The sequence below is a fragment of the Propithecus coquereli genome, unplaced genomic scaffold (assembly GCF_000956105.1).
Source record: "Propithecus coquereli isolate 6110/MARCELLA unplaced genomic scaffold, Pcoq_1.0 Scaffold703, whole genome shotgun sequence".
NCBI lineage: Eukaryota > Metazoa > Chordata > Mammalia > Primates > Indriidae > Propithecus > Propithecus coquereli.
Genome location: NW_012153097.1, coordinates 693,200 through 706,388, shown reverse-complemented (window position 1 = coordinate 706,388; position 13,189 = coordinate 693,200). Strand labels below are relative to the sequence as shown.

General features: G+C 47.5%; 1 protein-coding gene across 1 annotated transcript; it reads left to right on the top strand.

The window, feature by feature from the left end:
* The first annotated feature begins 6,513 nt into the window (after window positions 1-6,513).
* On the top strand, window positions 6,514-11,408 carry LOC105823981 (olfactory receptor 2Z1-like). The gene is made up of 2 exons (XM_012661292.1): window positions 6,514-6,794; window positions 10,403-11,408. The coding sequence occupies exons 1-2, from the start codon at window positions 6,514-6,516 to the stop codon at window positions 11,406-11,408; spliced, it is 1,287 nt and encodes a 428-aa protein (XP_012516746.1).
* Window positions 11,409-13,189: the final 1,781 nt, after the last annotated feature.

The window sequence follows — 13,189 nt, the reverse complement described above, 5'->3', positions numbered from 1 at the left end:
TACTTAGGAGTGACTCTTCCTGTAGATTTATTTGAAATATCAGGACTTTGATATATTTAGCTCTGTGGCAATCTACTGAACTAGTGGGTTTGATGGACCTGCCAGCTCTAGCTCTTAACCTACCCAGCTAAAGTCAAAATACACTAATTTCTCTTGAGAACTCCTAAATCCTCCCCAGTGGTTTGAGTAAATTCTTTCACTAGTGGTGGTGATGGTATATGAGTGTTTTCCTATTTAGTTTTGGAAATGTAAGCCCACTAACAATTTCCAAAGACATTCTACAATTGTATATTTGAAAACGCATCTCTGACAAGTACAGCTTTCCATCTGCTCTCCCACTTCCCTAGGTGACTCCTATTCTTTCTTTAGATCTAGGCTCAATGGTCACTTCATCCAGGAAGCCTCCTCTGACCACTCCTAGCATTCCTTGGTTTAAATCCTGGCTCTGCCACTTACTCATCATGTGGCCTTAAGAAAGTTGCTTAAGCTTTCTTGGCCTCCACCTGGCCCACAGATGTAATAATCAATACTTTATGTGGCTGGTGTAAGAATGTAAAAATTCCCACTTGTGCCACCTAAATGTTTTTTAATAAAAAAATGTAAAAATCCTAGCTTAATGACTGACTCATAGTAAGTACACAATGAATGGTAACTATTATTATTGTTAGTATTCAGAATAATAATAGAAGTGCCAAAAGGTTTATAATGATGATTTTAAAATATCATATTAACAGAAATATTTCAGTGTGTATGAAAAATACAAGAATCACTGTATTTTATATAAGAATTTTTAATTGCTCACCAGTGAAAAGAAATTCCAGTAGGGGTGAATGCAAGGTGCTCCACAGTTCAGAAACCTGGCAATGCCAAAAGGAACAAGGACAGCTTAAAAAGTTACTTGTAATAAAGCAAATAATCAGGGACTTACTACTACCATAAGGCGAATAAACCAAATGGCCATGGAAGAATTTTTTAACTAAACGAAAAAAAAAAAAAACCCTGCAATTCAAGGGCCCAGAAGTTATCATCACATCTCTTATCAACCAGAAACATGCTAGGCATTATGCTTTAACTTTGGTGACCACAACATATAGAGCACGTAGAGAAATCAGAGTTTATTGTGGCAGGGGCGTGGGTGGCGATGTGTTCCAGCGCAATGGAAAACAGACCTACAATGGCAAGGTTTAAAAAATGTGTCAGTGTTCAATGACAGAAGACAAAAATTGACTTTGTTGCTGCCTCCCAAGCTGATCTGTTCTATTAAGAACCAACCAATCTGTTGTTCCTCAGTGGTTAAAAGTAAAAAGAAAAGAAGGGCCAACCAGAGGATGCAAAAGTGAATGAAACACGCAAGACTGTGGTCAGACATGAGCTCTTCTCTATTCTCCGCCCGGGATGACACTGGCCGCAGCACAGGCCCCTCCCCAGGTAGTTCAGACTTTCCACAGGTGGAGTCGGAATCCACAGCGTCGTGGCATACTGTCTCAGGATTCCTGCCAGACCAGAATGTTTGGGGTATATCCTCGTGTCCCTCAATACAAGCCCATCCTTGGAGACACACGATAAGCACTGCTGGATGGACAGAGAGAGAAATCACACATAAAGAGAATCCAGTGCAAAGCAGCGAACGGGGATCTCTGTGACTCAGGCAGCAGGCCACCTACGCATAGTCGGGTACAGCTTAACTATTCGGTGGGACTGAGTGTGGTGCATACACCAAGCCCCCGGGTGCAGGGCGCACGAAGCCCCATCAGTCAGGGTATCTCACTGAGGGTCCGTTCCCTGGATCTGAGATTAGGTAATGACAACAGAAACTGAAGGTATCTAAGAGCTGAAGATAGAACCAATGGAGATGGGAAGGAATTTGAGGAAATAGAAAAGAAAAAATATACTAAAGAAAAACAGACTTCATGGTCTTGGCTTTAGATATAAAGCATTTTAAGTATAAAGGAAATTGGGTTGAACACAAGATCATACATGTTTAATAAAGAAACTCATCCCATTTCTCACTCTAAATTCATGGTGACGTCAGTGTGCACAGATTCAGCAGTTGTTGATTTTATTTTTTCTGACGGAACAACACCACGTGGTCAGCGAGCTACAGAGGAAGCCCTGGCCAGGTCTGTGCTTGGTGAGGAAGGGAGGTCCTTTCTCCCTGGGCTTCAGCTGACACATTTTTCGGGACTGTCTGAGCACTTGGAATCTTGGGGCAGGAGAGGATCTCTGTAAATGAAAGTTAGAAGAGAAAAAATATGGCTGTTACCAGATCTTATAGGATCAAAGGAGAATGTTCCACAAGTAGCTTCCAGCTCAGCCAGTGACCAACAAATATGTGTTGAGTGAGTAAAAGCAAAAATGAATGAACAAAGTCTGCAGCAACAAAACATGATTAAATTTGGTTAAAAAATGAATTCGCTTGGCAGATCGGGAACCATTAACGATTCCAAGTTCAGTGCTCCTAGGCAAGATTCTTTCCTTTTGGAGTCTCGACTTCCCCCTCTGCAAAATAAGATAATAATATTCACCTCACATCATTGAGCATGTTTATTGAGATTATAAATTCTAAGAGCTTAACAATCTTATCCTGGGGATTTGTGTACATTCATCTGGTAGTGTGAACTAAAATAAAATCTTACCCCCCAGCTGCCTGAATGGACCCTTCTTAGCCAAGGGGACCCCAGAAATATCCTAAAGCTGAGCTGCTGGCCATGAGAAGGGAGGTCAGACCTTCCCCACCATGTCCCCTCCCTCCTTGGAGATATCCTTCGCAACTCATTAACAGGCCTAAGGCTATACAAGACAAAGCTTAAACCACTGCTACAGGTCATCAACTTACTTAACAGATCCTTGAGTCTGGGTGTCCAGTATATGTCTGGTGGCTTGTCTCTGATTAACAGACTCTCTTATCTGAATTTAAAACCTTCCAAGCCTTTAGACAAAACTTCGTGTCTTTAACCAATTACAAATCAAAGAATCTTTAAACCCATCTATATAATCCCCTGCTTCGAGATGTCCTGCCTTTTTGGGCCAAACCAGTGTACACCTTCCATGTATTGTTTTATGACTTTATGTATAATTCCCGTCTCCTGAAATGTATAAAACCAAGTGCAACCCAACCACGGCGAGACCACTTGCTCAAGGCTTCTTGGGAGTGGCTCTCTGGACCACGGTCGCACATATTCGGCTCAGAATAAACCTCTGTAAATTATTTTACAGAGTTTGGGTTCTTTTCTGTTGACAGTAGCAACAAGCATTTGCCTAATACACAGTTGCCTAAAGAATGAATGAAATAACCAAGTGATGAGATATTGAATATGGGCCATATTTTGTAATCTTTTTATGTGATTCAAAGATAAGGTGTAATTTAATGTTCATAAAACAATCAGACATCTGATGTCGAGAAATAGGCCAAAGTCATAGTTTTCACTGAATTAATTGGTTGACTCAATCCAAAATGTCAGTGTATTAGGCCTGTGTAGATGTAACCATCAGCCACATTGCGAGCACCTGTGCACAATGACGTGCCCTCGATTTCCGAGTGTGAACCTAGTGGAGGGTGGCTACGTGGTAGGCCGGGGGTCCCAGGTTTTGTGGTGACCTAGACCTGGAGTCACATCCCAGATCTGCCATACGTTGGCAGATGCCCTTGAGTACTAAGCACTTCTGAACATTTATTTCTTCATGTATAAAATAATGATCTATTACCTACTACTAGGATAAAATGAGATAATGTGCTGCATGTCTAACACAAAATGGGAGGTAAAAAATATTAGTTTACCTCCCATTCTGATTCCTTTCAAATTGAGGAATAAAAATGCATTAGGACAATAGGACCAAAAAAAAACAAAAATAGCAGTAACTGGAGCCAATTTCAGTAGGAAACATGAAAGAAGGGCAGGAGGGAGGGAAGAGAGAACCTCTGTATCTCTAATTGCCAGTTGCCAAGCAGTGCCCCAGAGGCCAAGACCCCTGTGTGGATCTTCCATCTGCCCACCAGTGCAGGGTGTACACAATGGTTTAGAACAATAGCCCAGGGGCCTGGAGCCCCTGGAGGCATCACCACTGAGGAAGTATGTGTGTGATTTTTAGAGTAGTCTTCACTTCTCCAGAAACCAGGAGCTGTATCTCAGACTCTGACACTTGTTCATAATTAGAATTCATTAAAATCTATATTGTATCTTCTTTCTGAAGTCACTTAATTGCTTGAACAGAAAACCTGGGAATACTTAGGAGCCGGCATGGAGAGAATCACTGGCTTACAGTTTTGGAAAATTCATTCGGTGCAACTAAAGAGCCTCGGGTATCTACAGAAGTAAGGATTGCCCCACCTCCATTTGTGAGGAACCCTAAAGGATGGAGAGCCACACTCTTCCTCAACCAGCTATTTTAGAGACAAATGACTGCCAGGATGTCCTTGTCCCAGTAAACCCATCTCACCTTATATTCATTAACCATGGGGCCCTTGCTCAAGTGCCTCATTAAGGGGAAAGGGAGACAAATGTGGTCAGTCATCCTCCATCTTCTTTTTCCTTGTTGGTATCTGTGCAGTGTCTTTCGATGTTTCCGTCTAGGTTTTATTTGAGCAATATCTATAAGTTATGTGGCATGAGGTTAACTGGAATTTACTTAAGTGGCTCTTCTAATTAGACTGCTACTTAGTGACCAGTCACTGGCCAGTTTGGGAGACATGAGATTTCAGAGAGCAGTTGTAATGTTGTCAAAACAAGTACTGGCTTTGGGTCAGAGTGAGTTTGAACCCACGCTCTGCCATCTCCTTGGGGAAACCAAATTCACCACAGGAAATGAGCAGATCAGGAGGAGGCTTTCTTGACCTTGGCACTATGAAGGTTGTTAATTCTTTGTTGTGAGGAGGGCTGGTTCTGTGCACTGGGGTGTTGAACAGCATGCCTGGCCTCTTCCCACCTGACGCCATTATCATTTGTGACAACTAAAGGTGTTTTGAGACACTGACAAATGTCCCCTGGTTGAGAACATTGGATCACCTGGAGGGTTTGTTAAAGTACACTTCTGAGCCCCAGCCACAGCCCCTGATTTGGTAGCTACAGGCTGGAGCCCGACAATCTGCACCTTGAGCAAGTGGCGGGGGCTGCTGATCCGGGACACGCTCGGCCTAGGCAGCCCGGGGTGCCAGCAACCGGCACATCTGCCTTCCCTCTGCCCGTGGAATCCCTAATTCAGCGGTTCCCACGTTTGTCTGCAGATTGGAATCACCGGAAAACCTTTTAAACCTTCCAAAGAGCAGGCTACATCCCAGACCAACAAAATCACTATTTCTGGAGTGAGGCACAGGCATTATCATTTTTTGAAACTTCCCAGATCATTCCAATGTGCAGACAGATCCGGGGACCTTCGTTCTAAACACCGTCGCCTCACCTGTGATTGAAGGTTCAGGGCCAGGCGATTCGGCCGCGGCACACGTACCCTGCGAGTCGCAACAGCACAGCTAAACCGCAAGCGCTGCACGGGACTGTGCCGTCTCGGCCTCTGCGGGAAATGTGGGGCAAATTCGTTTAAAAGGCTTTGTAATCGAGCATTCCGAGCTGGAAGGAGTGCTGACACGAAGCAGCAGCTCACCCTAGCTGCGGAAAAGGAGGATGGAGGGTAGCGTGGAAAGAAGAGGCTCTGAGGGGAAAACGGGAAGCTTTAGGGGTGCCCCGTGTGGAGGAGACGAAGTTCACGCCTCAGCTTTCACAACCCTCCGCGTGCACTTCCGAAGGGACCTGCCCCAGTTTCTGAGCCACAGCCCCTGGCCACGGAAGGACACGGGAGAAAGGAAAAAGACAACAAGAGACCAAGACCAAGACGAGGACTGTGGATCAGGACGGCATGAGGTGAGTCCGCGAGGGAAGGCGCACGAGATGGGGGAGTGACTACCCTCACCCCACGCGTGAGCCCGTGATTGACAGTGGGCTGACTGTGGAGACTCCCGGAAAGGCAATTGCATGACTTCTCCTCTATGAAACTTCCCAACATTTCAAATCTCTGACAGTCCAGAAGTTTGCTTTTTTCCCTCAAATGATGAGATGTAGTTTACTGTCTTACTGCTATGCACACAGTCCCCAATAAAGCACATAACCACAGCAGGTTACTGGAACTTACGCTGCCCTTCTCCATCCATCTCAAATTGAGAAAACCGAGGCTGCATAAAAACAAAAAAATCTGTAATACTGTAGGGGAATAAAAAAAATCAAATCAGTACAGCAAAACCATAGGGGGTTGAAATAAATGACGTGGGCTCGATGTAGCCCACAGCACAAACAGTGCCACTGGCAGGCGCGACTCCCTTTTACATCATTCTGGCAGTTCTTCAACGCCTGTTGTGAGACATTTCTGATCTAGGCATGCTGGAAGAGATAGGGAGGGAAAAACATATCCTCTTCCTCTGGGGAACAGTATGAGAGGAAGTGAACCTCCCTTAACACTGTTCTGAGCCATGTGCACACCTGCATGCACACGCAGGCACACGCAGAGCCCCCGGCCACACACGTCGCGATGCTGAGGAACTGCCAGGAGGAGGGAAAGCGCCAGAGCCGAGGCGGCAGAGGCAGCGTCCCGCAGCCGGCTCGCGCTCAGCCCCCAGAGGGGACGGGGACTCCGACGGCCACAATGCAGCGCGGCAACGGAGGCAGTGGGATTTTCATGGGCAAGCACGTGTTTCTTTCAGCTACTCATCATACGTATTTCTATGGTCCACCAGCACTGACCCAGGGCCACCTCGAACCACACTTTGTGGTGAAATACAGCAGGAAGAAGGACGCAATCCCTGGTCATAAGTAATTTGCAGTCTAGGTAGGGAGAGCCAGTGTGCAGCAGAGGAACCCCCCCAGGCACAACAAACACACCCCCTTCCAGGTTTCAGGAGACAACGTGTGTAAAGGAGCTCTCCACGTGGGAGGGACCGGGAGCCCCTTGCAGGCAAGTGTAAGTGTTGACTCTATGATTATTTTGTGAAATTAATCTGCTCGAGTGAAGAAAGGAAGAGTTCTAACATGTATTGAATACCTACTACGGAAAAGGCATGACCTCACCATTTTTCTTACGGTAACCCTGGGAAGTGGGCATAATAATCCCATTTTATAGAGAGGTAAGCAGAGGCTTGAAGTTACAGAGGTGGCAATAGTACTGACGTTAACAGCAGCTGGCACTTAAATGTCAGACTCTGTCCCAAGTCTGTCCCAGACTCTACATATGTAACCACTTAATGCTCCCAGAGGTCCCAACGATTTTTGAAATGAGGAACCGGAGTCCAAGTCCAATAGTTTGTCCAAGTCACAAAGCTGGGGACAGTGCAGCTGGAGCTTGAACCCAAGCAGCCTGGCTCCAGGGACTAGGTACTTAACCACAGCGCTTTAAACTGGATAAAACCAGCAAAGGACATTCAGCCAAGCCCAAGTCAAATTATTGCAGATGTTAAACATGTGATCTCTTATCCTTTTCATTTGCCTTGGTGGAGGGGAAGGGAAATGTCAATGGAAAAGAACCCAAACTCTGTAAAATAATTTAAAGTGGCTTATTCTGAGCCAAGTATGAGTGACCCTGGCCCAGACACACCCAGGGAGCCTTGAGCAAGTGGGCTCACCATGGTTGGGTTACAGTTTGGCTTTATACATTTTAGGGAGACAGGAATTATACGTAAAGTCATAAATCAATACATGGTAGGTGTACATTGGTTTGGCCCAAAAAGGCAAGACATCTAGAAGCAGGGGATTATGGGTTTAAAGATTCTTCAATTTGTAATTAGTTAAAGAAATGAAGTTTTGTCTAAAGGCTTGGAATGTTTTAAATTCAGAAAAGAAAGTCTGCTAATCGGAGACAAGTCACCAGACATATACTCAGACTGACGAGATCTGTTGGGTAAACTGAAGACCTGCAGGCGTGGTTTAAGCTTTGTCTTGCACAGCTTTAGGCCTGCTAATGAGTCACAAAGGACACCTCCAAGAAGGGAGAGGAGCATGACAAGGCATGTCTGACCTCCCTTCTCATGGCCAGCAACTCAGCTTTAGGGTCTTTCTGGGGCCCCCTTGGCCAAGAGGGGGTCCATTTAGTCAGCTGGGGAGCTTCAGATTTTAGTTCACAGAAGGGAAAGGAAGGTAAGTGACAGTGGGGCTCCAGTGCAGAGGCTCTGAACCAGGGAGACTGCGGCCTGTAAGGACACTGGGCAGTGTCTGGAGACTGCTTTGCTCCTGGCGTCCGGAGGGCAGGGTGCAGGTGTGCTGCTGAACGCCTGCCATGCACGTGCCCGCGGCAGAGCAGCACCGCTCCGCATGCCAGTCTCGCGGCTGCTGAGAAGGCCAGCTCAGGAGAGCCGGGCAAACAGCCGGGCAGGTTTAGGGGGACAGCTTGGGTGAGTCTCGTGGGCTTTGTGCCCAGGACCTGGCCCCGGTACAGTCAAGGGCAATGGGAGAGTCCCAGACTGTGGGAGCCTTATAAAAGGAGAAATTGGGGGCTGTCGACATGGGAATGGGCTGGTTTGCGTATCACAGGCAGGCTCTCAGGCAAGTTACTTACTGTCTCCAGGAATTCGCTTACCCTGGAGGTGCAGTCCCTCCCCAGGTCCAAAAGGCCTCAAGATATGACAGTGTCATCAAACACAGAAAAGGGGTGCAGTGTATCATATCCTCACTCAAAGCCATGTCTGTCTCAAAAATTTGAATTTAACCATGCCAATTTCTGTGCTCAGCTCCAGAGAGAAGCTTTTGAGGTGGACCCTGCTATACTCTGAAACATGTCTGATTTAGATCTAAGGGGTCTCTATGCCCAGTATGAGCGGCTTCAGAATGGTGGGGTTTAAGGCTGCAGATAACAGGGGCCCCCTGGCACAGCAGGAAGGGCCAGGACAAGCAGCACAGACAGCTGCTTCCTGGCACAGCTCCCCGCTGTCTAAAAATAGGACCTGGGACAAGTCCCAGCTTCTAAGCTCCTTTGCACCTTTGACCATAATATGGTAAGATGTGGGCAGTGGGCTGGTCAGTGGGTCTCAAGTCAGATTGCACCTCGGCGCAGCCTGGAAGCTTTGAAAAGCAAGGCACTCACGCCCCACGCCCAAGGATTAGATTCAGGGAAATAGAAAACACAGATCGCCCATAGAGATGGTACAGCCTGGCCACATCTCTGACATGCTGTGCCTCTGAGACACTTGGCTGCCCCTCCCACGCTGTCCCAGTGGCCCGGTGATGCCACCAGCTTTAGCATTCCCTCATGGTCTCACTCCTTAATAGAACGCTGGGCAGCTCATGGCACTTCCCTCCAATCACTCCACTGCAGTCGTCTGCTACCAGACTCAAGCCCAAAAATACTAGCCAGAATTCAAGGCATCCTTAGGATTCCGGACGTGGGACCAGGCTTGCCACGGACCTCGGTGGCTGGGCAGTTTGCCTGGTAGGCAGGTCTCCCCTGGCTGTCACACAGCTTCATCCTTTGGGGCAGCATAATGGATTCTAACTTGCCCCTTGTCCACACCTCCTAGAACTGCCTTTGAGGGACTTTTTTCCGTGATAGCTTAACTCATAGTTCCTTGAGATTTGATATGAGAAGGGAGGACTTTAGGGATCCCAGCAGCTCTCAAGGAAAACTACCGAATCCGACTCACCCACCCCTAACACGGAGTCCACAGATTTATATTTATAGCAAGGCCCAATCTTTATCAAAAATTTTTAAGAAACCTTCGTAACTAAGACTCAGCTATCATAGAAGTATTGAGGTGAAGATAAGAAAACTACGGTATGAGCATGAGGAGAACACAGTGTCAAAAACCCCCAAGAGCAATTACTGCAGCTGAGCACACAGGCGCAAGTCCCGGATTCCTGAGTCCAGGTGACAGGAGAGAGGAGATGCTCATGCAGCCCCACCGCTGGTAAGACGCACCACGCCAGCCGCACACACAGCTCTCACCTATTTCTCGGAGAAACGTATCATGTGGATCATCAAGTAAATAAGAATTTTGAACCACATAATTCTTGTACTTATGGATCTAGGCCTTGAGTTAGCCACGGGAGTAAGCGCTTTTTTGTTTTGTTTTTATTTTTTCTGTGCATAGTTTTGTTTAAGTATCGGGAATATTGTTAAATATGTATTTTTTACACAACATAGGGGGTTATAATATGCTGTTGTTCTTTTTCAAGCTTTTTGAGATGGAAACTTAGATGGCCAGTTTTTAGTCTTGCCTTTTTCCTGACATGTGCATTCTGAGTTCAAGTTTCCCTCTGAGCACTGTTTTGGCCTCACACTAGGCTTTTTGTAATAACGTTTCATTGTGAAATAACGTTGACCCTGCAAAAACTTGCAAGAACGTTATGAAGAACTTCTGCTGCCCCTTTACCAGCCTTCCTGGTTGTTTCCCTTCTGCTGTCTTCATCCATCACCCCTTTTCTGTGTCTCTCAGGGAATGTTTCCTGTCCAACAGTGAGGCTCAGCAGGAGACAGGCAGGGAGTGCTGGAATCACTCCTCCGCCGCTGGCTTTGTCCTCACCAGCCTTTTTAATGACAGCCAGACGCACCTGTTCCTCTTCAGCATGGTGGTGTTTGTCTACATCCTTGCCATGGTCGGCAACACTGCCATGGTCCTGCTGATCTGGGCTGATGCCCGGCTCCACACACCTATGTACCTCCTCCTCAGCCAGCTGTCCTTTCTGGACATCTTCTTTACTTCGGTCACCGTCCCCAAGATGATAGTGGCCTTCCTCTTTGGCTGGACGAGCATTTCCTTTGGGGGCTGTGGGGCACAAATGTTTTTCTTCATGTTCCTGGGAGCCGCAGAGTGTCTTCTGCTGGCACTCATGGCCTATGACCGCTACGTGGCCGTCTGCAACCCTCTGCGCTACCCGGTGCTCATGAATCGCAGGGTCTGCTTGCTCATGGTGGTGGCCTCCTGGCTGGGAGGGTCCCTCAACGCCTCCATCCAGACCGCACTGACCCTGCAGTTCCCCTACTGCGGCTCACGGAAGGTCGCCCATTTCTTCTGCGAAGTGCCCTCCCTCCTGGTGCTGGCCTGTGCAGACACAGAAGCCTACGAGCAGCTGCTCTTTGTGACAGGTGTGGTGGTCCTGCTGGGGCCCATTGGCTTCATCACCACTTCCTACGGCCTCATCCTGGCAGCCGTGCTCCAGATGCACTCTGTGGAGGGGCGTCGGAAGGCCCTGGCCACCTGTTCCTCCCACTTGACAGTCGTCAACCTCTTCTATGGGCCCCTCATCTATACCTACATGTTACCTGTGTCCTACCACTCTCCTGGGCAGGACAATGTCGTATCTGTCTTCTACACCGTTCTCACGCCCTTACTTAATCCCGTCATCTACAGCCTCAGGAACAAGGAAGTGACAGGGGCAATGAAGAAGGTGATAGGAAAGTGTGGGGTCGGAAGGAGCGCTAACGCCAGGAGGGCGGCCTAGGAGACAAACGCCTGAGCTGTCAGTTCAGTCATGTGCACTGGGGCAGAAAGAAGGGGGTGAGTGTATTTCAGAAGACTTTTCATACACAGGGTGTGTCTATGGCTCCAGGATCCTGTTCTAGGATTCCCTTTGGGAATGAGAAGTTGAGCCCCAAATCTACATGCAGAGAAGTGAAAGGGGCAGCCCCCAGTTCCCCTCCAGCCACCACCCTTCTCCTTCTTCAGAAAGTTCTCCAGATCATCTGATTCCATGCCTCATGCCCCTGACCCCACCTCAACAAACTCCATCCGGGCCTCTTCTTTAGCCATCGATGCCGATCATCCCTGTAGGACTGAATGTTCAAAGACTTCCGTTCTCACCCCCAGTAAAAGCTGCAGGGCCCACAGTGCCCTCGAACTCTGGCTACTTCCCCGATCATTTCTTTTTAGCACTTCTCCTTTTTCAGTTCAGGAAAGCACAGACTTTCCTCCTGAATGCTGTATTCTCAGCTCCTAGAAGTGCGCCTGGCACATGGCGTCAATCAGTAAATACCTGTTGGATGAACAGATAACTACAAGAACATTTTCTTACCTAATCACAGCAGTGCTGGTCCTCTTCCCAGCTCTTCCTTCTTGAAAATCTTTCTTCCCTTGGTGGTAACACCATGTTCCTGGTTTTCCTCCTACTGCTGGCCTACTGCTTCCCATTAAGTGAGGAAGATCCTTGAAACCTGGCTAGACCCTTCTCTTCTCAGTCCACACTCTACAGTCCCTCCCGTTCACAGTCATGGCTTCAGTTGCCACCTGACGCCAGAGTCACTTGTACGTATTTAGAGGCCAGCCAGACATTACTTCCCAGTGCCTCACCACAAACCCAACTCTCTCTTGATACTCCCCCTGGATGTTTCAAAGGCACATCAAATTCACCCTGCCAGGAAAGAAAGTCATAATCTCATCTTCAAGCTGAGCCTCTTCCAGGGCTGGTAACTGAGTGGACACCGCACAAGGTCAATGGGTCTCCATCACTGCCCACATCCGATCACTCACCGTATCCTGCCTTACCTCTCCACGAAGTGACTTCTGGGTGCTTACCACTGCCGCCACCATGGCCCAAAAATGCAGTCAGCCCTTACCTGGATGATGCTCACCTGGATGATGCAGGAGTTTCCCTACAGGCCTTCCTTCCCCCTTCCTTGTCCTACCCCCGCATGTAGAACCACAGCTTAATTTGCAAGATGCAGCCAAAGGGGTCTCTAGACACAAATCTAAATACATGCACCAATCCCACCCCTTAACCTCCTCGTAAATCCCTTTAGCAATTCCCATCACTCTTACCATGTATCACCATCTAACACGTGACATAGTTTTAATTACTTATATTGTTTACTGTCTGTCTGCTCCTACTACAAAGTAAGCTCCATGAGGGCAGGTGTTTTTGTCCTTGCACTTGGCACATAGTAGGAATTTGTTAAATATTGAAAAATAACGACAAGGATGTTCTTGGAATAAAGTAAATAATCTCATTCTTTCATTGCCTACAAAGCCCTGCACAATCCAGCCTCTGTGACCTCATTCCATGCTCCTCCTTCCTTCTCTCCCCCTGCTGCTGTCTGCTTACAGGTTATTACCAGAACTATTCCTCTACCTGGGATGCTGCTCGCTCCTCTGTGCTTAGTTAGCTCCTGCACATTCTCGTGTCCTTTGATCAGGTATTGTCTCTTCAAGGAAGCCTCCTCTGACATCCCAAACTAAGTCAGTCTCCCGTGCACATGTCCCCACTTCCTTTGAGGAAGGAAGCCCTTC

Excerpts from the sequence above, each read along its gene's own strand:
- LOC105823981 (XM_012661292.1), top strand. The coding sequence starts at position 6,514 with ATGCTGAGGAACTGCCAGGAGGAGGGAAAGCGCCAGAGCCGAGGCGGC. Across the intron at positions 6,795-10,402 it reads GACGCAATCCCTGGTCATAA|GGAATGTTTCCTGTCCAACA; the intron begins GTAATTTGCAGT and ends TGTGTCTCTCAG.